Below are 24,336 nucleotides of genomic sequence, written 5' to 3'. Positions count from 1 at the left end.
ATGTTGGCTGGATTTGATGGGAATTGGAGTCCTGAGATATCTGGAGGGCCACAGATTCAGCAAGGCTTGACAAACTTTTCCAGTGCTCATGAAACCTTACCAAATGGAAGTAAGCTTAGCTTAGGTTTAGGTTTATTAAATCTATACACCTTTTCCCACGTCAGTGGCGTTGTTGTGAGTTGGGACTAGGAGCAGCCAAGTCTGTCAATTTTGGTTCTCTAATTTTCTCATTTTTCCAATCTTAAAGGCAGCTCTCTACATCTCTGCAGCCATTCATGATTTTTATTTTTCTAAAAATCCTCATCGGCATTTTAGTGTGACTTTCTCCTATTAACACATTTTTGCATGCAGTTCTGACCAACACACACATTTGTGAGCTATTTGCCCTAATAGATTGCATTTTTGTAAGCTGTTTTCACTAATATGTGCACACTTTACCCTAGCACGTGCATTTTTGTACATGTTTTTAACTTGGAGTACTGCACTGCAAAATTTGGAGAAGTGTGAATTTTGAAAGAGAGCTGTGTTTTGGAAAATCCCAATCAGGTAAGTTCACCTCTGAATGTGATTTGAATCAAATTTCTCCTCCACCCCCCAGTTGTGGCTTCTGCATTACAGCAGTTTGAACTCTAACAAGCTGTTCTGGCCGTACAGAAAGGGTAATTAAAACTGTGCAGCAGGCTAGAACGTCAGCTCTAAAGTTGCCCGCAAAACAGATGCGATGGAGAGCTTGTTCCTTATGCTCAGGGCTTAAGTTGATTATGGCGACCTTCATGACTCCTCCAGCAAATGAAATCTTGCATATGACTCCGGGAACAGGGTGAGCACCCGGGAATAACAGCTTATTCTCCCAAGCAATGCCACGCACCAAGATGTCCTCATTAGAGACAGAGGCGGACAAGCTGTTAAGGCCCGTGGAGCTCTTGATCCAGGAAAGGAGAGCACACTGAGTGTCCACAGGCAAATGCATTATTCAAAGGATACAGGTGACTGGAAGCGGGCTACTGCAATCATTCTTCATGGGGATACTGCAAAACAAGTTGATTGCAGTTCTTAGACATACCAGAAAACAAGCTTTGGTTTCCCACATCCCCCAAATCGCTGGTAAACAACTGTATCTCCAAGAGCTATCCAATGTACTGAAATCATGTTGCAATACTGATAATGCAGAGCACAATCCTGTACATGTTCAGTGGGAGCTGCTGAGTAGCTCAGTCAGTAAATCATGAGGCTTAATCCCATGGTCATGGGTTCAAGTCCAACATTGGGCAAAAGATTCCTGCATTGTAGGGGTTAGACTAGATGGCTCTCATGGTCCCTTCCAACTCTATAACTCTATGATTCTATGTCTTGCTCCAAGCTAATAATAATAATGTTGTTGTTGTTGTTGTTGTTTAGTCGTGTCCGACTCTTTGTGACCCCATGGACCAGAGCACGCCAGGCACTCCTGTCTTCCACTGCCTCCCGCAGTTTAGTCAGACTCATGCTGGCAGCTTCAAGAACACTGTCCCACCATCTCATCCTCTGTCATCCCCTTCTCCTTGTGACCTCAATCTTTCCCAGCATCAGGGTCTTTTCCAGGGAGTCTTCTCTTCTCATGAGGTGGCCAAAATATTGGAGCCTCAGCTTCAGGATCTGTCCTTCCAGTGAGCACTCAGGGCTGATTTTCTTCAGAATGGAGATGTTTGATCTCCTTGCAGTCCATGGGACTCTCAAGAGTCTCCTCCAGCACCAGAATTCAAAAGCATCAATTCTTTGGCGATCATCCTTCTTTATGGTCCAGCTCTCACTTCCATACATCACTACTGGGAAAACCATCGCTTTAACTATACGGACCTTTGTTGGCAAGGTGATGTCTCTGCTTTTTAAGATGCTGACTAGGTTTGTCATTGATGATGATGATGATGGTAATTTATTATTTATACCCCGCCCATCTGGCTGGATTTTCCCAGCCACTCTGGGTGGCTTTCAACAGAGTATTAAAATGCAATAGTCTATTAAACATTAAAAGCTTCCCTAAACAAGGCTGCCTTCAGATGTCTTCTAAAAGTCTGGTAGTTGTTGTTCTCTTTGACATCTGGTGGGAGGGCGTTCCACAGGGCGGGTGCCACCACCGAGAAGGCCCTCTGCCTTTTCCCCTGTAACTTGGCTTCTCACAGTGAGGGAACCGCCAGAAGGCCCTCAGCACTGGACCTCAGTGTCTGGGCAGAACGATGGGGGTGGAGATGCTCCTTCAGCTAAGGTTGTGGAGCAGTTGTCCTGAACCCAGTGCCCTCCAGGTGTTTTGAATCTGATCACCTGACTCCCATTATCCCAGCCATGCATGCTGGGGTTGATGGGAATCGTAGCCCACATTGTCTGGACAGCACAAATTTGGGGAAGGTTGGTGTATGAGGATGTAGCCTTAAATGTCTGCCTAATACTAAATAAATAACATATCAGTCCAGTCTGCTGCTAAGTGGGGTCCACTTCTGGAATGCTCCCCCCACACACACACACACAATGCACAACCCCTAAGCATGCTTTGTGCATGCAACAAATTAGTTGAGTCCACCCCTTACCCCCATGCCTTTAAAGCACATTCAAACCACATTCTTTCTCTCAAAGAATTCTGGGTGCTGTAGTTTGTTATGGGTTGCTGGCCTAGATGCCCTTTGGCTACTCTCATCTCTCAGATTGCCTACCTGCAATGGAGTCCCAATTCTGCCAGCTTGTTTGATGTCCAAAAATGAATCCTTAAAACATACACAGGCATATTACAACTTTGCAGTAATATTAGGGCGTGTGGTTTTTGTTTTTGTTTTTAATTTTATTGGACCACAAAATCTATAAACATACAATACAAATCAAACAATACAAGACAAGACAATACAGTGGTACCTCAGGTTACAAATGCTTCAGGTTACAGACTCCGCTAACCCAGAAATAGTATCTCGGGTTAAGAACTTTGCTTCAGGATGAGAACAGAAATTGTGCTCCGGCGGTGTAGTGGCAGCAGGAGGCCCCATTAGCTAAAGTGGTACCTCAGGTTAAGAACAGTTTCAGGTTAAGAATGGACCTCCAGAACGAATTATGTTTTTAACCCGAGGTACCACTGTACATACAATACATATCTACAAAACATACATTAGCTATATACCTACCCAACGTAAACACACCCTCAGTGAATTGACTTCCAACCATTCTCATTGAGCTAGTTTACATTTAATTAATCTGCACACAATGGACTACAGTAGTACCTTCAGTTGTGGATGGGATCTGTTCCAGAGCTCCGGTTGGATCCCGAGGTTTCCACAACCAGAGGGACCACTTCTGCACATGTGCGTGGCGTTGTAGAGCACTTCTGCACATGCACATGTGGCAAAACACTTCCAGGTTTGCCGCTTTCGCAACCCAAAGTTTACATTACCCAAATGTAACGTAAGCCAAGGTGCTACTGTATTTTTTAAAGAATATCTTTAAAACTATGTGGAGATGGTAGATCTCCTGACAGACATTGAATGAATCAGGAAATAGAGAGAATACAACAAAATGAGCTTGGAAAATATTTGGAAGACTAAAATATTGAAAATGAAATGTGTAGGGCGTGTGGTTTTGAAAACTATCCGTGCCTCTAGATGTGTTTTGGAGTGCCACAAGAGGTCACGGCCCCGAAAAGCACTTTTCCAGGGGGAAATCACAGTGCGGAATCGCGAGAGATCATGGCGTCCAAAATGGCTGCTGTCCTCTCGTGAGGAGAAAAAAAAGGGATGTCCTGGTTTTACCGGGGTACTTGCAGGGTGTGCAATTCTGTCTCCAGGCACAGAGTGCTAGATCTGCTCAACATATGATGGGAAGAGACGTAGTTCAGAGCATCTGAGCTGCAGGTGGACTTCACGTTCAACGCCTGACATCTTCAGGCAGGGCTGTCTGAAGCCCCAGAGAGCTTCTGCCAGTGCTGAACTAGGAGGGCTGGTGGTCTAATTCGGTACAAGCTGACTTCCTATGCTGCATGACAGAAATGGGAGCAGGGAGCAGGTAATGCTTTGTGCAAAAAAACCATGTTTCCTGTGATAGGAAACAAAACTGCCTGTGTTGTTCTATGTGCCTTTTGTCTCCAGTTATCTGCAACTCGGCACAACTTTAAGAAGGGGCACGGGAATTGGGCACAGCTGTCAGGGAATGAAGCTTTTGGAGGTATGTAAACCCCAGTTATCTTTGTTTCAAAAATTAACCACACACAGTTTCTCCTTCTCCCCTTTTTTAAAAAAAAGAAGGAACCACAGCATTTTGTAGTCCCGCTCGGGTGATCGTTACTTAGGCAGACTAAAAGAGAGATAAATAAGTATTGCATTTAGCCAGGGTAATTTATTTGGTTTAGTTACACACACACACACACACACACACACACACATGTGCAGTGGGAATATAGCATGTCAGCCCACTACGGGTTCCTCCTTTGCCTCCAATTGAGACGGGAGAGTCTGAACAGTGAGAAGCAGCTGGGTAGCAGATGTTAAGAGTTAAACGTGAGAAATCCTGACTCGACTGGGTGAGAGGAGCACTCAGAGCTAGAGGGGAGTTTCAGCTGATGAAGTAGGAGCCTAACCTGGATGTTGTCTGATCTAAGCAGTGCCTGAAAGGAAAGGAGGGGGAGAGGATCACAGCAAACTCAACAGCTTAAAATCTAGTGGAGCTCTATTTATTTCTCTGCTCTCTGCAAAGCTGGGGTGCCAGTAAGACGATCTTTGGGGATGTTGTTCAGCACCTGTTTCTTCCACATTGAAGCCACTTGCTGGAAGCTGGACTTGGAGTGAAGAGTAACATGAAATCTACACAAAGGTAAGGCTAGTGACATCTCTTTTTAAATACCATTTTTTTCTCTTATGCTTTGATGCTCTTTTTCGTTTTGGGAGTTTGCTTTCCGATGCTGCACAGGCATGTGAGTTTGAGCATGTTCGAGATCATTTTGGGATGCCTGCATTTTGAAGCCACCACTCAACATGCTGGTGTGTGCAACTTAGACTGGGGCAGGACTTGGTGGCATGGGGGGGGGTAGCTGCCTTTGGGCTTTTAAGAGGTTTATATACCCACGTCTCATTATTCTTTAATGTCCTCATCCCTTTTCTGCAGGGCATTAGGAAGTGTCTGCTGCATCCCCAGGAGCGAATGAAATCACAGCTGTAATGGATGGGGGTACCGCTCTCTTCATTGCCTCTGAGCGGATCTGTGGGGAGCAGCCTTGCCGTGTCCTAATGGCAAGTAGCTAAGTTAAAAGCTACTTTCATTTCCATCCCTGATGCAGAAAAGGGGCCGGTGGATGATTAGATGGGCAAAGCTTGTTCAAGGAGTTAATCGGATGGCAGTTTTCATTTAGAGCAAGAGCAGCTCGGTTTTAAATAGCCGGATGATCGTGACTAATACAGAAGAGGCACAGCTCAAAGGGATGCAGCTTTTGACATGGAAGATCACTTTCCTTTCACTTTCCTAGCTTCGATTTGGTCCTGCCCTCGACAAGCATTTGTGCTTTGGGATGTGATCTAAGACATTTAGCACAACCTGCGCATTGCCCTCAGCTAGACCTTCTGAAAGCAGCCAGATCACCCTGGGATATGCTTCCGGTCCCCACTTACCTACAATATAACTTGACAAGCAATTGGGAAACAGAGCGAGGAGGTATGGCAGACCCTGGGGAGGATGGAGACCTGAACACCACCTGCAATGGAACAGGTGACCCCTGCGGCACAGGCAATATTACAAGCTACAACCTCACTTCCCACGAACAGTCCCCGGACTTCTATGTCGTCCTCCCTGTCATCTACTCCGTGATCTGCGCTGTGGGTCTGACGGGCAACACGGCCGTCATCTACGTGATCCTCAAAGCCCCTAAGATGAAGACGGTTACCAACATGTTCATCCTCAACTTAGCCATCGCCGATGACCTGTTCACTCTGGTCCTACCCATCAACATCGCTGAGCATCTCTTGCACTACTGGCCTTTTGGAGAGGTCCTCTGCAAGGTCATCCTCTCCATAGACCACTACAACATCTTCTCCAGCATCTATTTCCTCACCGTCATGAGCATAGACAGGTACCTGGTGGTCCTAGCTACCGTCAGCTCCAAACGGATGCCCCATCGCACCTACCGGGCAGCCCGTATCATCAGCTTCGGCATCTGGTTCCTAGTCACCCTTATCGTGTCCCCTTTCTTCATCTTCGCCAACGTCTACGAAGACGGTCTGGGCATCAAGAGCTGCGGCCTCAACTTCCCCCGGCCCGAACAATTTTGGTTCAAAGCCAGTAGGATCTACACGCTCATCCTGGCCTTCGCCATCCCTGTCTCCACCATCTGCATCCTGTACTCCATGATGCTGTACAAACTGAGGAACATGCGCTTGAACTCAAACGCCAAAGCGCTGGACAAAGCCAAGAAGAAAGTCACCATCATGGTCTTCATCGTCATGGCCGTGTGTCTCTTCTGCTGGACACCGTTTCACCTGGCCACCATCGTGGCCTTGACTACTGACTTGCCCCAGACCCCTGTGGTCATTGGCGCCTCCTACTTCATCACCAGCCTGAGCTATGCCAACTCTTGCCTGAACCCCTTCTTGTATGCCTTCCTAGACGACAGCTTTCAGAAGAGTTTCAGGAAGATGCTGGAATGCAGGGCTGCTTGAAATATCAGCCGTGCCTCCTGGAGCCTCACCAAGGCCCCTTTCGTATTCATCATGGCTGTCGATGGCAACTCCTGCAAACTTTGCAACACGTGTCTCCGAAGAACTTTGCAGCAGTGTTACACATTCATTCAGATTCTGCTTATGTCTTCTCTGTAAGGGCCCTCCTGCTGCGCTTTCGTTGCTTTTCGATTTTGCTTTGTTAGAATGCCTATAAAATATATATATTGTCAGAAAGGGGAAGGAAAAGAGATCTTGAACTTGTAGAAATGTCCTTTTTGTGTGTCCTTAGTCTGTGTCTGCCCCCTGGTGGACAATAACAGGGGGGAAATCCTAATTAAATAAACAGCATGAAAATGAGAGGTTGGGGGTCTGTGTGTGGATGAGCTTGGGTGGTTATTTTTATTTATTGGTAAAATATTCGTACCCTGCCTGTCACCCCAGAAGCAGCCTCCCCAAGGCAGCTCACAGGTAGCTAAAATATACATTTCAATACAATGCTTTGTTTAAAGGGTGGATTAAAAACACAATTGTACAGCAGGTAATAGAATCATAGAGTTATAGAGTTGAAAGAAACCCTGAGGATTGTCTGGTCCATCCCCTCCAATGCAGGAACACACAGCTGTCCCATATGGGGATTGAACCTGCAAACTTTGGCATCATCAGCACCACACTCTAACCAACGGAGCAGATGAGAAAGTCAAATCAAACACTTAGAATCGTAGATTCTTAGAGTTGGAAGGGACCCCAAGGGTCATCTAGTCCCATCCCCTGCAAATGCAGGAATCTCAGCTAAAACATCCATGACAGATGGCCACCCAACCTCTGCTTAAAAACCTCCAAGGAAGGAAAGTCCACCACCTCCTGAGGGAGACCGTTCCAGTGCTAAGCAGCTCTTACTGTCAGAAAGTTTTTTCTAACGTTTAGTCACAATCTCCTTTCTTGTAACTTGAAGCCATGGGTTCGAGTCCTACCCTCCAGAGCAGGAGAAAACAATGACGCTCCTTTGATGTAATAGAAATAATTGTTTACACCTGGCCCACCTAAATGGCACAAAAGAGGGAGCCAGGTGAACCTCTCTGGACAGGAAGTTCTACAACATGGGTGCCACAACGGAAAAGGCTCCGCCTTGCATACTAGCAAACCACATTTCTGATTGCAGTGGGGTGCAAGACAGGGTGTCAGATGATGTACTCAGGGAATCGGGGGAAATAAGTTTATAGGGATTTCTGGAAAACAATAATCATTGTAAATTGTAACCAGAAACAGACTCGACTCTAATGCATACAAAAGCCCTGCTAGATCGGGCTAGAGGTCTAGCTAGTTCATTATCCTGTCCTCAGATGTGGTCAATGAGATGCCTCTCCTGGGAAGCTTGAGTGAAATAGCAACTCTCCCTAATTGTGATCGCTAGCAGCCAACGCTCAGAGGCTGTATGCCTCTGACAGTGGACATGCAACATAGCCATCATGGCTAGTAGTCACTGATATCCATGAATATCCTCCATGAATTTGCATTACATTACATTACATTTCCTACAAGTTCAAGGCAGTGGAGATGGTTCTTCCCTCTTAATTTTTATCTCACAACGACCCTATGAGGTAGGCTATTCTGAGAGGCAGTGACTGGCCCCAGGTTGCCCAGTGAGCTCCATGGCTGAGTGATGACTTGAACCCAGGTCTCCCAGTCTGACGTTCTATCTGCCACACCACACTGGCTCTTATGCGTTTGTTTGATCCTGTTTGAAAGCCATGCAAGTTGGTGGCCATCCCTACGTCATGTGCTGGTAAATTGGAACAGTAGCTATGTGCAGTTTTAACTATTGGTTGCTTGAAGGAGTCCTCCCAGCTACTTCTAGGTGTGCACCCAATAAGGCAGTTACCACAACAGAGAGGGTCTGTCCCTGTCCCAGCTTCTGTATCTCTCCCTCCCAAGCTGCATGCAAGCAGGCAAAGCCTTGGCCAGTGTGTAACCTTCTGCTCCTCCCTCTTCAACCCTCTTCTGGTCCTGGGAGACAGTGGAGCAGGAGAGGTGGGGACAGGAAGAGGAACTGTACAAGCCCTTGACTCGACACCTGCCTGACCTATCTCTCCCTTCTGCACCTGTTCTTCACTCTCCAAACCTGCAGCTTCTCTTCTCTCTGACTCTCATCTCCCGGCTGCTACAGGTCCTCCCAGTTCCCTGATCCCTTATTTAAAGTCAGTGTCCAAACCCACTTCTCTCGGTGTCCTCTTATCAGTATCCGGCCAGCACTCCTCAGTCTCCAGCCAGTCCCTGCGCCAATCAGATGTTCTCCTGAGCATCTTCAGCACTGACCTGCTGGACAGCTCCTGGCCTCCCTGGCAGGATTTTGAAACACATGTTAGAGCTGGTAGGGATGAGGCCTGAATCCAAGTGCACTTAAATACCAGGTGAGAGAAATCTCAAGCCTGGGGGCCAAATGCAGCCTTCCTGGTTTCTTTTTGTGGCCCTCAGGAGTGTCTCCAGACCACACACTTCACTGGCTCTGCATCACCCCACAAGGGATTTTGCCTGGCTGGAATTTGCCCTTGAGTGCGAATAATTCTTCTTGCATGCCTGGATGGAGAGGGGTGGGTGGATATGGGTGTAAACTAGCCTATTCTACAAATATAAAATTTACATGTGTTACTTCAGTCAGACTAGGCAGCAGTGAGCTAGATGGAAATGCAGTCTGAGCGAAATGCCTGCCAAGAAACCATGTCTTGTTCCACGTTCCTGACACCCAACTCTACCTGTCTCTAGACTCTGATAAGAGACTATTCTTCCACCTTAATGTTTCATTTCCTGGAACTGCTTCCCCTTGAGATGTCAGAGTGTTTGTGGACATTTAATAAAACGCCTAAAATCTGAGATCAGAAAGGGAAGGCATCACAGAAAACAGGCGCTCTGAGTCATATTTCCCCTTCCCTTTCCATTTGGGAAATAGCAGTTTGTTCTGGCTCTTAAATGGATCCTATTTTTGTTCCTTTCCTCTGCTCTCTTTGCCGTGATGGCATGATTCACACATTTGAAGACAGCACAAAAGGGGTTTATCAAACATCCAGCATCAGGGCACAGCGTCCTCAAAGCACTTCACTGAATCTGCGCCTTGGTACAGTTCTGAAAGCCATGAATATTTCTTTCCCTTTATTTTTTAATAAGTGCTTAAAAAACAAAAACACCCTTCTGTCTCCAAAATAAATCATGTGTAAAAGTATTTGGCACTCGGGGACTCTCGCAGGGAACTTGGCGTTCTGTGTGTGAGTGTGATTGCATCGCTGCCAAACAAATTGCATTTTCCATGCTACATGTCGTCTGCTTCTCTGACCTTGTTTCAAACATGCAAAGAGATTGATGGCAGCTCTCTGGGGAATTTAAGAAGTCTCACAGCCTGTGTCTCAAAACCCCTGTGAAAATATTCGACCTCAGTTGCCTTGCTGGACAATCTTTGCTTGGAGATATCAATGAAATCATGAAAGGGGGTGAATCTTGGTGGCAGATGGTGGGATCTGGGTCTGCACATTGGATGGCACCAGCTAGGAGAAGTAGCTAGGACAAGTAGAAGTAGGTAGGACACCCCTGCAATCAATGGGTCCTACCCCTGATGGCTATGTTCTGCCTCCACAGCTGGAAGCCACAGGAGAGAGAGGGCTCTTATTCTTGAATCTGGTGTTTAGGCCTTCTACAGGCATCTGAGCGGCCACTGTGAGAACAGGATAGTGGAGTAGATGGGCCTTTGGCCTGATCCTGCAGATTCTTCTTATTCTCTGATGTCCAGCAACATGTGGAGGTTCTCCAGCCCTGATCCACACTTTGGAAAGGGTTCAAAAAAACCTTCCCTTCCACCTCCATTTCCAACACTGGCATTCATTTCATAAACAAACCCTGTGCATTGCAATTTAAGCGTTATTAATATGGGACTGTAATTGATGGAAGCCAGCCTAAAGATGAATCAATAAGGTATTAGATGTCCAAAATTCTGACTAGGGAGCCTACAGCAAGGTAAAAATCAATGTGCACATGCTCGAGATTTTGCCAAGACGAATTTATTAGGCGACTCAACACAGTCCTCGTTCTTTAGAGTCATTAATCTCAGAGCTTAACTCCTCTCTTGAATGACGTGCCAAAGCCATTTGGACACATTAGCAGGCCCTTTGGGTCCTTTGTGATGACAACCACAGGCAAGGATGGCGGTGGAGGGATAAATAGAACTAATTGCACTGAGAAAGTATCTCAAGTGCAGTCTGTCTTCCTTTTTTGCAATTTTTTTTTTTTAAGATGAGGATACCAACCATAATAACAAAAGCAAGAAAATTCCCTCCCCTTACTACAAAGATAAGTAAATGCAAATAAACTCTATGGCCAGTGATTCATGTGATGGTTCTGTTTCTCATCCCAGAATCCCAAGGATACAGCATAGAACCCCAAGGATATTGGCAAAGGGTTCCTATGGGAGGTCTCTTTGATTTCTAAGGTAAAGGTAAAGGGACCCCTGACCATTAGGTCCAGTCGTGACTGACTCTGGGGTTGTGGCGCTCATCTCGCTTCATTGGCTGAGGGAGCCGGCATACAGCTTCCATGTGGCCAGCATGACTAAGCCGCTTCTGGTGAACCAGAGCAGCGCACGGAAACGCCGTTTACCTTCCCACTGGAGTGGTACCTATTTATCTACTTGCACTTTGACGTGCTTTCGAACTGCTAGGTGGGCAGGAGCAGGGACCGAGCAACGGGAGCTCACCCTGTCGCGGGGATTCGAACCGCCGACCTTCTGATCGGCAAGTCCTAGGCTCTGTGGTTTAACCCACAGCGCCATCCGCGTCCCTTTTACTACAAAGGTAAGTTAATGCAAATAAACTCTATGGCCAGTGATTCATGTGATGGTTCTGTTTCTCATCTCAGAATCCCAAGGATACTGGCAAATGGTTTCTATGGGAAGTCTCTTTGATTTCTAAAAGGCAGCTGCTATTGTGCTCCTATCTGCCTTGTTAACAGATTTATTGCTTCTAGAGCTAGATGAAAATGCCCCATCCCCACAATTCCACACTTTATGGAACATGAACCTGAAATTTATTACAGTCAGAGACCAGCTTGTGAAACACAAATGGAACTACAATCCCAGTAGCAAAACAAACATTTAAAACAATGGATTTTAAGTTTTAAAATGCGATATAAACACTTAAAAACTTTAAGATAAACTACCTTGGAGAAATGACCCAGAGTCACCCGTGGATCTGAGTTTGGGAATTTTCTTAACAAACTAGATTGAATCGGAGGGGTGGTCAGCACCTACAGATCTGTGCGCAGGATCTGGGTACAATCCGGGTCGTCTTGTGGTCTTTGCCTAACAGGAGAAGACCGAATTTTTGCTTTACCGAGAGGTCAGCAAGCCTCACCAGCAGGGGGTCAATGGTTTCTCTACATGCCTTATTGTAAAAGGGACATCTAGAAAATATGTGTTTGGGGCTTCCTATATCCCCCAGTGGACAGGCGCAAATTCTCTGGTCATATGGGACTTTTTTAAAGGATCCTTCCAAGAACGGCGAGGGCAGAGCCGAGCTTCAGACAATCCACACTTTATTCATTTCTTGCATCTCTCCTGCATTTATAGCCCACTGTTTTCTCCAAGAAGCTCAGGACGGTACACGTGGTTCCCCACCCTCCTCACTGAATCTCCACTACGACCCTGTGAGGTAGGTTAGGCTGAGAGAGACAGCCTAGGCTGAGCTTCATGGCCAAGTGCCATTTGAACCCTGGTCTCCCAGGCCCTAAGGGATGCGGGTGGCGCTGTGGGTTAAACCACAGAGCCTAGGACTTGCCGATCGGAAGGTCGGCGGTTCGAATCCCCGCGAGGGGGTGAGCTCCCGTTGCTCGGTCCCTGCTCCTGCCCACCTAGCAGTTTGAAAGCACCTCAAAGTGCAAGTAGATAAATAGGGACTGCTCTCCGGCGGGAAGGTAAACGGCGTTTCCGTGTGCTGCTCTGGTTCGCCAGAAGCGGCTTAGTCACGCTGGCCATGTGACCCGGAAGCTGTCTGCGGACAAGCGCCAGCTCCCGGCCTATAGAGCGAGATGAGCGCACAACCTTAGAATCAGTCATGACTGGACCTGATGGTCAGGGGTACCTTTACCTTTACCTCCCAGGCCCTAGTCTGACACCCTGACCGCTATAACACACTGGCTCTCTTTTATCACAGTCACTGTGTTCCCACTGTGCAGCCTTTTTCTGGAGACGGAGGCACACATTTGAGAAGGGATAAAACTTCCTAGAGCTTGGCTTGCTTACTCCAATCAACTGGACACTATCCCTCTTGGAGCAAGGAATGGGGGAAGAGGTTGGTGGATACCAGCTGTGTATGTGTGTGTGTGTGTGTAAAGGTAAAGGGACCCCTGACCATAAGGTCCAGCCGTGACCGACTCTGGGGTTGTGGCGCTCATCTCGCTTTATTGGCCGAGGGAGCCAGTGTACAGCTTCTGGGTCATGTGGCCAGCATGACTAAGCCGCTTCTGGCGAACCAGAGCAGCACACGGAAACGCCGTTTACCTTCCCGCCAGAGTGGTACCTATTTATCTACTTGCACTTTGAGGTGCTTTCGAACTGCTAGGTTGGCAGGAGCTGGGACCGAGCAACGGGAGCTCACCCTGTCACGGGGATTCGAACCGCCAACCTTCTGATCGGCAAGTCCTAGGCTCTGTGGTTTCCCTTGTCTAGGGAATGTTTTTGGCCCCCAGGCTGGATAGCTAACTGTTCCCACCCCCACCCCCCATATGCCAACTTTCACAGGTGAGTGGGGCACCCCGCCTGTCAATCACTTGATGTCATAGTGACATCAGATTTCTGACCGATGGCTTGGATCCAAACAAAATTAGTTGTACCATTTCCAACGAAACGAATGAGACTTCAAGTCATTACAGTTTTTTCTTAATGGTTGAAACAGGACTTAAGTTCCACTGAGATGTAAGTTTGACTGACCATATCAAGGATCTGGAAACCAAGCCTTATGAGGAAAGATTGAAGGAGCTTGGTATATTTAGCCTGAAAAAGAGGAGACTTGAGAGGTGATATTCCCCTCAGTGTTTGCCCCAGATGTCGTGTGGCAAGCCCTGTTAAACACCTTCTATAGCAAGCAAAGCTCCAAACCACGTAAGCTACAGAACCATGTATTCATTATCAAACACCCATTGCATAAACTCACATAGCTGGAGAGTAGCACTGACAGTCCATAAATCATCAGAGCTTGAGCATGTGCCAGGAAGCTTAGCTGCCTTGAGCCAAAGAGTTTGCATAGCATTACATCAAAATCTAAATTGGAGATTTGGATGTTTGGATGTGTCAATGATGTGGCCGCCTGCTCGGTGGCATAACCCTTGCATCACCCATCACTGCCACCAAATCTGCCTTTAAACAAAGCTCTTCCTAAGCTTGTTTTCCCCTGCTCTGGAGGGTAGAACTCGAACCCATGGCTTCAAGTTACAAGAAAGGAGATTCCAACTCAACATCAGGAAGAACTTTCTGACAGTAAGAGCTGTTGGTCAGTGGAACGGTCTCCCTTGGGAGCTTGTGGACTCTCCTTCCTTGGAGGCTATTAAGCAGAGTGAAATATATTTGGAGTCCTATAGTGATTTCATGCTCTTTATTGCAGCTTGTAAAAAAGCGACTGAATTGCCCCCCAAACCTCAGGCTTTTATATACATTATTTACACAATCAGTCCCATCTGATTGGCTGTTTCTACCTCCCTCCTGCAGCCTGACTGGTCTTTTCCTGCAGGCCAATCAGTTGTTGCATTCTACAATCCTACCAGACTGATTAACTTCTTCCTGGAGCCTGATTGGTCTTCTCCTCCAAGTCAATCAGTTGTTGCATTCTGGGATCCTACTTGCCTATTGTTCTAGGATCCAAGGTTAGTACCTAACACAGAGGTTGGGTGGCCATCTGTCATGGATGCTTTAGCTGAGATTCCTGCATCGCAGGGGGTTGGACTAGATGGCCTTTGGTGTCCCTTCCAGTTCTATGATTCTATGATTTTAACTCTCCAGTTCTGTGATACTGTGGTATGCCTCTCTAATCGCTGGCTGTTGGGCTGATGGGAGATATAAGGCAGTTCCATATCTTTAAAGCCCATCCAATGCACATTCAAAGCACACCACTTTCTGTAAAGAATCACCAGAACTGTAGTTTCCCACTCGCAGAACTGCAATTCTCTGAACACTTAACAGACTGCAGTTCCCAGGATACTATGGGGAAAGCTATGTACAATGGGGGAAGTATGCTTTTTAATTATAATTGTTTTTAGAATGTCTTAATCTATTTCTACTATGATTTTGTTTTTAAATTGTATGTCTGTTTGCTCTGGGGCTCCTGGAGGAGGAAGGGCAGGATATCAATTCAACAAAAAATAAAATAAGAATAAACATGTAATGTAGATATACTGGATAGTTCACAACAGCTGGGTAGACCCTGTTAGCTACCCCTTTCTCATTCATTGTGTCAATCGTAGCCAGTATTGGATCTCCACTGAGAAGCCAGCAGCAGCTTCTAGCATCTTATCTCAGAAGATACCAGGTGTCCTAAGAAGCCAGTAGGGGCTTCTAACCAGTGCTATATAACTGCTGCCTTTTGCCTTCCTGCACAAAACATGTCCCTGCAAGATTCTAGACCAGCCACTCTACCCATAGGTTTGAGAAATCCCACATAGCAGATTTCATCTACAATCCTACCAAAAGGCCTATTTTCATGCATTTAGCAGGCATTGAAAGCTGTTCAAGGGAGGTGCTTTGATCTGCAAAGGAAGGAGAAATGAACTCTAGCTAATGAATCCTGCCTTTGTTTATATATAAAAAAAGTGTTTTGAGAAGAAAGGGCTTCAGGAGATTAAGAAAAAGAGATATAAAACAGCACCAGGAGAGTAAAAGCTGCCTAAGGTTGTAGCCATGGCAAGCAAATTCATCTTGAAAATGGAATATTGCTGCTTCAGATGCATATTATTATTATTATTATTATTACCCCCACCCATCTGCCTGGGTTTCCCCAGCCACTCTAGACGGCTTCCAGCAAAATATTAAAACAGAATAATTCATCAAATATTAAAAGCTTCCCTAAACAGGGCTGCCTTCAGATGTCTTCTAAAAGTTAGGTAGTTGTTTATTTCCTTGACATCTGATGGGAGGGCGTTCCACAGGGAGGGCGCCGCTACCGAGAAGGCCCTCCACCTGATTCCCTGTAGCTTCACTTCTCACAGTGAGGGAACTGCCAGAAGACCCTCGGAAGAGGAACTCAGTGTTTGAGCTTGACAATGTGGGTGGAGATGCTCCTTCAGATATACAGGGCCAAAGCCATTTAGGGCTTTAAAGGTCAGCACTCTGAATTGTGCTCAGAGCGGAATGCTACATTCCTAAGAAGTGATAACTCCTATGAAACTGAGAGAGGGAGGGAGGGAGGAGGACAGCAAAAGACCATTCATCATGTGTGTGGGGGGGTATGCATCCTACTTTACAGAGGGTGGTCCTCTGCCTGAATGACTGTCAGAGAATAGAACTCCATTTGAAAGAGACCTCTGTCTGAAGGGCTGTCCAGTCCACGTCTTAGAACCCTAAGATAGGGAAGGAGGAAGGCTTGAAGTTGTGCAGGAAAGTTGAGCAGGCAAATCTATTACCAACTCCAAGTCTTCCCCACTATGGCGAGATCAATTGTGTTTCTCTTTAATTCTCTAAATTGTTGCATTCATATGAATTAGTATACATTGTTTTTACGCAAAACTCCATCCTCTTTTGCAGTTTTATTTAATGTTGATGATGCATGTCGGGTTTTTTGTCAGCCACCTGGTCTTAGAGCAAAACCCTCCAGACCACCTAAAAGGTAAAGGTAAAGGTACCCCTGCCCGTACGGGCCAGTCTTGTCAGACTCTGGGGTTGTGCGCCCATCTCACTTAAGAGGCCAGGGGCCAGCGCTGTCCGGAGACACGTGGCCAGCGTGACATCGCTGCTCTGGCCAGAGCCAGAGCCAGAGCCAGAGCCGCACACGGAAACGCCGTTTACCTTCCCGCTGGTAAGCGGTCCCTATTTATCTACTTGCACCCGGAGGTGCTTTCGAACTGCTAGGTTGGCAGGCGCTGGGACCGAGCAGCGGGAGTGCACCCCGCCGCAGGGATTTGAACCGCCCACCTTTCGATCGGCAAGCCCTAGGCGCTGAGGCTTTAACCCACAGCGCCACCTAGTGTTGCCTTAATTGATGGAAGAAGACTGAGCAGGCACACGATGGCTCTGGGCCCCCTTAGGAAAGACCTGGGGGCTCAGTGCCTCAACAGGGTCATTGTTGGGGAAGGGAGAAAGGAGGAATTGGACTCAGAGTACACGGCAAAAGGGATTCTGTATTTCAGATTAAGTCCCCCACAACGCCAGACACACATAGATGATGGTGGGGAGCAATGCTTTTTCGGGGGGGCACAGGGGTACACATATTCCTAAATATTTTGTGAATCTAAGCTTGGCCTCATTCAGGGGCAGTATTTCAATATGAGTAGGAAAATGAGAGTACCCCTATATTTTTTTTAGAAAAAAAGCACTGGTGGGGAGCAAAGTTCTTGCCAGACAAAGTGATGCCTCCTCCCTCCCGCCCTGTTCTGGGGGTTCTCCCAACCAATTTTGGGGAGCACAGGGAAAGAAGAGGGGGGGAGCCCTGTTGAAAGAGCAGAAGTCCTACCCACCCTGGAAGAATGGCAGATGAAGGTGATGGAGTACATGGAACTGGCAGAAATGACTGGCAGAATCCGAGACCAGGGAGAAGAGTCGGTAGAAGAAGATTGGAAGAAATTTAAAGTCTATTTACAGAAACATTGTAAAATTAAGGAATGTTAGAGGGAGGTTGGAATGAAGCGAAGTGGTTTTAGCAATAATCTTATTAAGAAATATGTGAAAACGGATTGTTAACATGTAAAAAATGTAAAGTTATAGTATATTACGATAAAGCATTAAGATAAATGCAAAAAGGGTAAGGACTTGCTGAAACAACTATTGAACTAGAATACAAAAGAGGGTGGTGTGAGGAGGTCAGGGAAATAAGTAAATGAAAGATAAGACATGGAAAGATTGAAATGTTTTTAATTTTTTTTATTTTTTCTGTATTTGGTATTTTTTGCTTTTTTTCTTCCTTTTTTCATTTTTGTAATTTTCTTGAAACTTTAATAAATATCATTTAAAAAAAAGAAAGAAAGAAAGAGCAGAAGTCCTTGCATAGACTTCTGGTGACGAAGCTAGTTAGGCAAACCCTGCTCTTTGAAAGCAATTTGAGGGCAACAGATGTCACACCAAAGCACATTTTATGAAATGTGTAGAGGCAAAGGTTAATAAGCATTGGGTTGCATTCAATGCTAGTTCTACTCAAAGTAGACCCATTGAAATGAATGGTCATGACTAACATAGTCTCATTAACTTGAGTGTGTCAACTCTGAGTAGGCCTTGGTTGGAGATAAAATGGCATTGTTTAGGGCAGGGGTCATCAAACATTTTCAGCAGGGGGCAGGTCCACTGTCCCTCAGACCTTGTGGGGGGCTGGACTATATTTTGAAAAAAATAATGAACAAATTCCTATGCCCCACAAATAAACCAGAGATGCACTTTAAATAAAAGGACACATTCTACTCATGTAAAAACATGCTGATTCCTGGACCGTCCGTGGGCCGGATTTAGAAGGCGATTGGGCCACATCCAGCCCCCTCTGGCCTTAGTTTGCCTACGCATGGTTTAGGGTGCTAAACTAGGAGCTGGGAAACCAGGGTTCAAATTCCCACTCAGGCATGAAGCTCACTGGGTGACCTTGAACTAGTTTCCCTCTCTCAGCCTACCTCACAGGGTTCTTGTGAGGATTAAACAGGGAGGCCGAAAACCGTTTAACCATCTTGAGCTGTTTGGAGGAAAGGTAGGATATAGATAAATAAGTAAATAACTGCAAAGATCATTACAGGAAGGAACGTCAGTGCAAGTGGCGTTTTGCTTCCCCTTAACATTTTAAGAACCTCCTGCAAAGGTTCTTCGCAGAGCATAGAACTTAATTTGGAACCGTGAACAGGAGCACTTCTCTTAGGGCAAAGAACAACTGCAACTTTTTCATGTACTGTACGTAGCATAGCCCAAATGTGTTGTGATGACCTTCTTTGTACACCAGAGAGTGCTCTTATCCCAGTTTTCAAATGCTACCTTGGGTAATAGTTTTTTTTTTTTAAGGGAATAACGATAGCTGCTAATCTGGCTATAGGTGTTATAGAGTAATCAGCTAAAGATTTACAGTAGTTGCTTGAACAAGTGTGTGTGTGTGTGTGTGTGTGTGTGTGTGTGTGTGTTGCAGGGGGTGTCAGTCTGAATCAATGGCTGCAAACTCTGATCAGTAGCTGTGCAAGTGACTTGCACATTTGCTTATTTCTATGGCTGTTTGTCCCCTTCATGGAGCACTGCCTTGCCGTGGCGAAGGGGCTTGAAGAACTCAGAGAAGCTATGAACTATGCCGAGCAGGGCACCCAAGATGAACAGGTCATAGTGGAGAGTTTTGACCAAACGTGATCCACCTGGAGGAGGAACCGGCAAGCCACTCCAGTATCCCTGCCAAGAAAACTCCATGGACAAAGACAACAGGCATATAAAAGTTATGACGCTGGAAGATGAGCCCCTCAGGTCGGAAGGCGTCCAACATGCTACTGGGGAAGAGCGGAGGGCAAGTACAAGTAGATCCAGAGCTGATGAAGCGGCTGGGCCAAAGCCGAAAGGACGCTCAGTTGCGGATATGCCTGGAAGCGAAAGGAAAGTCCAATGCTGTAAAGAAAAATATTGCATAGGAACCTGGAATGTAAGAACCATGAACATGGGTAAGTTGGAGGTGGTCAAAAATGAGATGGCAAGAATAAATATTGACATCCTGGGCATCAGTGAACTAAAATGGACGGGAATGGGTGAATTCAGTTCGGATGACCATCATATCTACTACTGTGGGCAAGAAACCCGTAAAAGAAATGGAGTGGCCCTCATAGTCAACAAAAGAGTGGCAAAAGCTGTACTGGGATGCAATCTCAAAAATGATAGAATGATCTCGATACGAATCCAAGGCAGACCTTTTAACATCACAGTAATCCAAGTTTATGCACCAACTACTGGTGCTGAAGAAACTGAAATTGACCAATTCTATGAAGACTTACAACACCTTATAGAAGTGACACCAAAGAAGGATGTTCTTCTCATTATAGGGGATTGGAATGCTAAAGTAGGGAGTCAAGAGATAAAAGGAACAACTGGCAAGTTTGGCCTTGGAGATCAAAACGAAGCAGGGCAAAGGCTAATAGAGTTCTGTCAAGAGAACAAGCTGGTCATCACAAACACGCTTTTCCAACAACACAAGAGACGACTCTACACATGGACATCACCAGATGGGCAGCATCGAAATCAGATTGATTATATTCTCTGCAGCCAAAGATGGAGAAGCTCTATACAGTCAGCAAAAACAAGACCTGGAGCTGACTGTGGCTCAGATCATCAGCTTCTTATAGCAAAATTCAAGCTTAAACTGAAGAAAGTAGGAAAAACCACTGGGCCGGTAAGATACAATCTAAGTCAAATCCCTTATGAATACACAGTGGAAGTGAGGAACAGGTTTAAGGATTTAGATTTGGTGGACAGAGTGCCTGAAGAACTATGGATGGAGGCTCGTAACATTATACAGGAGGCAGCAACGAAAACCATCCCAATGAAAAGGAAATGCAAGAAAGCAAAGTGGCTGTCCAATGAGGCCTTACAAATAGCGGGGGAGAGAAGGCAAGCAAAATGCAAGGGAGATCGTGAAACATACAGGAAATTGAATGCAGATTTCCAAAGAATAGCAAGGAGAGACAAGAAGACCTTCTTAAACAAGCAATGCAAAGAAATAGAGGAAAGCAATAGAATGGGAAGAACCAGAGATCTGTTCAAGAAAGTTGGAGATATGAAAGGAACATTTCATACAAAGATTTCCATAATAAAGGACAAAAGTGGAAAGGACCTAACAGAAGCAGAAGACATCAAGAAGAGGTGGCAAGAATACACAGAGGAATTATACCAGAAAGAAACGGATGTCTCATATACCCCAGGTAGTGTGGTTGCTGACCTTGAGCCAGACATCCTGGAGAGTGAAGTCAAATGGGCCTTAGAAAGTACTGCAAATAACAAGGCCAGTGGAAGTGATGGTATTCCAGCTGAACTATTTAAAATTTTAAAAGATGATGCTGTTAAGGTGCTACACTCAATATGCCAGCAAGTTTGGAAAACTCAGCAGTGGCCAGAAGATTGGAGAAGATCAGTCTACATCCCAATCCCAAAGAAGGGCAGTGCCAAAGAATGCTCCAACTATAGCACAATTGCACTAATTTCTCACGCTAGCAAGGTTATGCTTAAAATTCTACAAGGAAGGCTCAAGCAGTATGTGGACCGAGAACTCCCAGAAGTGCAAGCTGGATTTAGAAGAGGCAGAGGAACCAGAGACCAAATTGCAAACATGCGCTGGATTATGGAGAAAGCTAGAGAGTTCCAGAAAGACATTTACTTCTGCTTCATTGACTATGCAAAAGCCTTTGACTGTGTCGACCATGGCAAACTATGGCAAGTTCTTAAAGAAATGGGAGTGCCTGATCACCTCATCTGTCTCCTGAGAAATCTCTATGTGGGACAAGAAGCTACAGTTAGAACTGGATATGGAACAACTGACTGGTTCAAAACTGGGAAAGGAGTACGACAAGGCTGCATTTTGTCTCCCTGCTTATTTAACTTATATGCAGAATTCATCATGCGAAAGGCTGGGCTGGATGAATCCCTAGCCGGAATTAAGATTGCCGGAAGAAATATCAACAACCTCAGATATGCAGATGACACAACCTTGATGGCAGAAAGTGAGGAGGAATTAAAGAACCTTTTATTGAGGGTGAAAGAGGAGAGTGCAAAATATGGTCTGAAGCTCAACATCAAAAAAACGAAGATCATGGCTACTGGTCCCATCACCTCCTGGCAAATAGAAGGGGAAGAAATGGAGGCAGTGAGAGATTTTACTTTCTTGGGCTCCATGATCACTGCAGATGGTGACAGCAGCCACGAAATTAAAAGACGCCTGCTTCTTGGGAGAAGGGCAATGACAGGCCTAGACAGCATCTTGAGAAGTAGAGACATCACCTTGCCAACAAAGGTCCGTATAGTTAAAGCTATGGTTTTCCCAGTAGTGATGTATGGAAGTGAGAGCTGGACCATAAAGAAGGCTGATCGCCGAAGAATTGATGCTTTTGAATTCTGGTGCTGGAGGAGACTCTTGAGAGTCCCATGGACTGCAAGAAGATCAAACCTCTCCATTCTGAAGGAAATCAGCCCTGAGTGCTCACTGGAAGGACAGATTGTGAAGCTGAGGCTCCAGTATTTTGGCCACCTCATGAGAAGAGAAGACTCCCTGGAGAAGACCCTGATGTTGGGAAAGATGGAGGGCACAAGGAGAAGGGGGCGACAGAGGACGAGATGTTTGGATAGTGTTTTCGAGGTTACCAGCATGAGTCTGACCAAGCTGCGGGGGGCAGTGGAGGACAGGAGTGCCTGGCGTTCTCTGGTCCATGGGGTCACGAAGAGTCGGACACGACTAAACGACTAAACAACAACAATGGCTGTTTGTGTACACATGAGTATGAATATTATTTATTTGTGTGTAGCAGAAGCCACTGGAAAAAACCAAAATACATAAAACAGAGTGAAGTATATCACATGGTGTAATGGTTATAAGGGGTTGCTCGTGCGTAAGTTACCTCCACTCCTGGCTAGGTAGCCTGGTTAAACCTGTTCTGGCTGGACAGCCCTTCACTTCGTGGCTGTTCAGTCGCTAGCAGAATCCGTCAGTGGGCGTTTCTTGAACTTCTTCCAGCAAAGAAGTTCTTTGACACCAAGTCTATGCCTACATTCCCTGCGCGAAAGTCTTCTGCGCAGGGTGGGTGTGGGTAGCGGAGGACCCGTGCTCTCCCTGCTGGTCTCCAGCGAAGAGTCTTGGAGCCCCCTCGCCAATTCTCCCATCTGCCCTCCTCTATCCCTGGTGTTACGCTGATTTCCTTCCCCAGCCGATGAGCTCCCTCTCTCCCTGCTGGGCCCCTCTCCAGCATCGCTTGAGAGCCTTGCCTCCACCTCTGGCTCCGATGTCAGTTCCTTGACACATGGCTAAAATGATTACAGTCATACCTCGGGTTACAGACACTTCAGGTTGCGGTTTTTCGGGTTACGGACCCACTGAAACCTGGAAGTACCGGAATGGGTTACTTCCAGGTTTCGGCGGTCACGCATGCAGAGAAGTGCTAAACCATGCTTTCCATATGCACAGAAGCGCCGAATCGCAACCCGCGTGTGTGCAGACCCGCTGCTGCAGGTTGCGAATGCTGAGGGTTGTGAACATGCATCCCACATTCGCAACCCGAGCGTCCACTGTATTAAAACCAGGCATGCCTTCAGATAAAGAGTTTGAACCCCTGTATGCACAGAATCTGGTGGTTCTGATCCAATCAAGCTTATGCCAAAGCCACTTGTGCATTGTCATCTTTTTTAAAAAAAACGAAAGCCCAACTCTCTCTCTCTTTCTCTCTCTTGTCATGGATCGGCTGGCTGCAGAGGAATAGTGGGAGCTGGGGAACCCAATCCCCAAGGGAAGAAGGCTCAAAGCCAGGGGACTGGTGGTGGTGGGACGACATACATTGAGCAGTCAAAGGGAGAAGAGGGAGCAGACTTGGAGGAGGAAGCGTCGGAAGCTGAAAAGGTAATAGGGTTTAGGGGCTAGGGTTTAGGAGGCGGCTGTGCCAGAGGGTAGTGTAGACCCAGAGGCAGGAGAGGAGAAAGGTCAGGAGATAGAGATGAGACAGGATGCTGAAGAATCCAGGGAATCTCCCCGTCCTGCTGCGACCAGTTCCTCTCCCCCGGTCTCCCAGAACAAGTAGAGGAATAAAGAGAGCATAGCAATGAGGGACTAGATGAAGGAGCTGAGATTGCTTGGGATGGACCTGGGGGGCAGGGAGGAGTCTTAGGGAGCAGTGGGAAGACACAGACCTTCAGTCCTCGCAACTGCCTCATTCGGGCAAGACCTACTGGGAAAGATTGCTGTGCTCACTAGGCCTGCGCTGTTTTGTTTCTTGGAATAAAGAGCTAACTTCTTTAACATCAGGTGCTTGGTGGTTTTATTGCTGACCTATGCCTGACTCCAGGGACATGGGTGGTGCTGTGGGTTTAACCACAGAGCCTAGGACTTGCCGATCAGAAGGTCAGCAGTTCAAATCCTGTGATGGAGTGAGCTCCTGTTGCTCGGTCCCTGCTGCTGCCAACCTAGCAGTTCAAAAGCACGTCAAAGTGCAAGTAGATAAATAGGTACCGCTCCAGCGAGAAGGTAAACGGCGTTTCCGTGCGCTGCCCTGCTTCGCCAGAAGCGGCTTAGTTATGCTGGCCACATGACCGGCTCCCTCACCAATAAAGCGAGATGAGGGCCGCAACCCCAGAGTCGGTCACGGCTGGACCTAATGGTCAGGGGAACCTTTACCTTTACCTTTGCCTGACTCCACCTCCTGACATAGAATGATACCTATACATGCTGTGTTTCTGTGTCATAATTTTAAATTAATGCACGCACATTTTTGTAGAGTTATATGAACACTCTATTTAGGTACTGGATAA

The 24,336-nt window shown here is 46.4% G+C and overlaps 1 protein-coding gene across 2 annotated transcripts; it reads left to right on the top strand.

Moving 5' to 3' along the window:
- Positions 1-3,760: 3,760 nt before the first annotated feature.
- NPBWR2 (neuropeptides B and W receptor 2) lies at positions 3,761-7,015 on the top strand. 2 transcript variants are annotated; one of them, XM_079982468.1, is made up of 3 exons: positions 3,761-4,176; positions 4,613-4,821; positions 5,113-7,015. In XM_079982468.1, the coding sequence occupies exon 3, from the start codon at positions 5,592-5,594 to the stop codon at positions 6,654-6,656; it is 1,065 nt and encodes a 354-aa protein (XP_079838594.1). In that variant the 5' UTR covers positions 3,761-4,176; positions 4,613-4,821; positions 5,113-5,591; the 3' UTR covers positions 6,657-7,015. The 2 variants fall into 2 exon arrangements, with proteins under 2 accessions (XP_079838594.1, XP_079838593.1); XM_079982467.1 differs by lacking the exon at positions 3,761-4,176 and having other exon boundaries at positions 4,224-4,821.
- Positions 7,016-24,336: the final 17,321 nt, after the last annotated feature.

This window comes from Podarcis cretensis (assembly GCF_951804945.1).
Source record: "Podarcis cretensis genome assembly, chromosome: 6".
Taxonomy (NCBI): Eukaryota; Metazoa; Chordata; class Lepidosauria; order Squamata; family Lacertidae; genus Podarcis; species Podarcis cretensis.
This window is presented reverse-complemented; position numbering and strand designations above follow the sequence as displayed.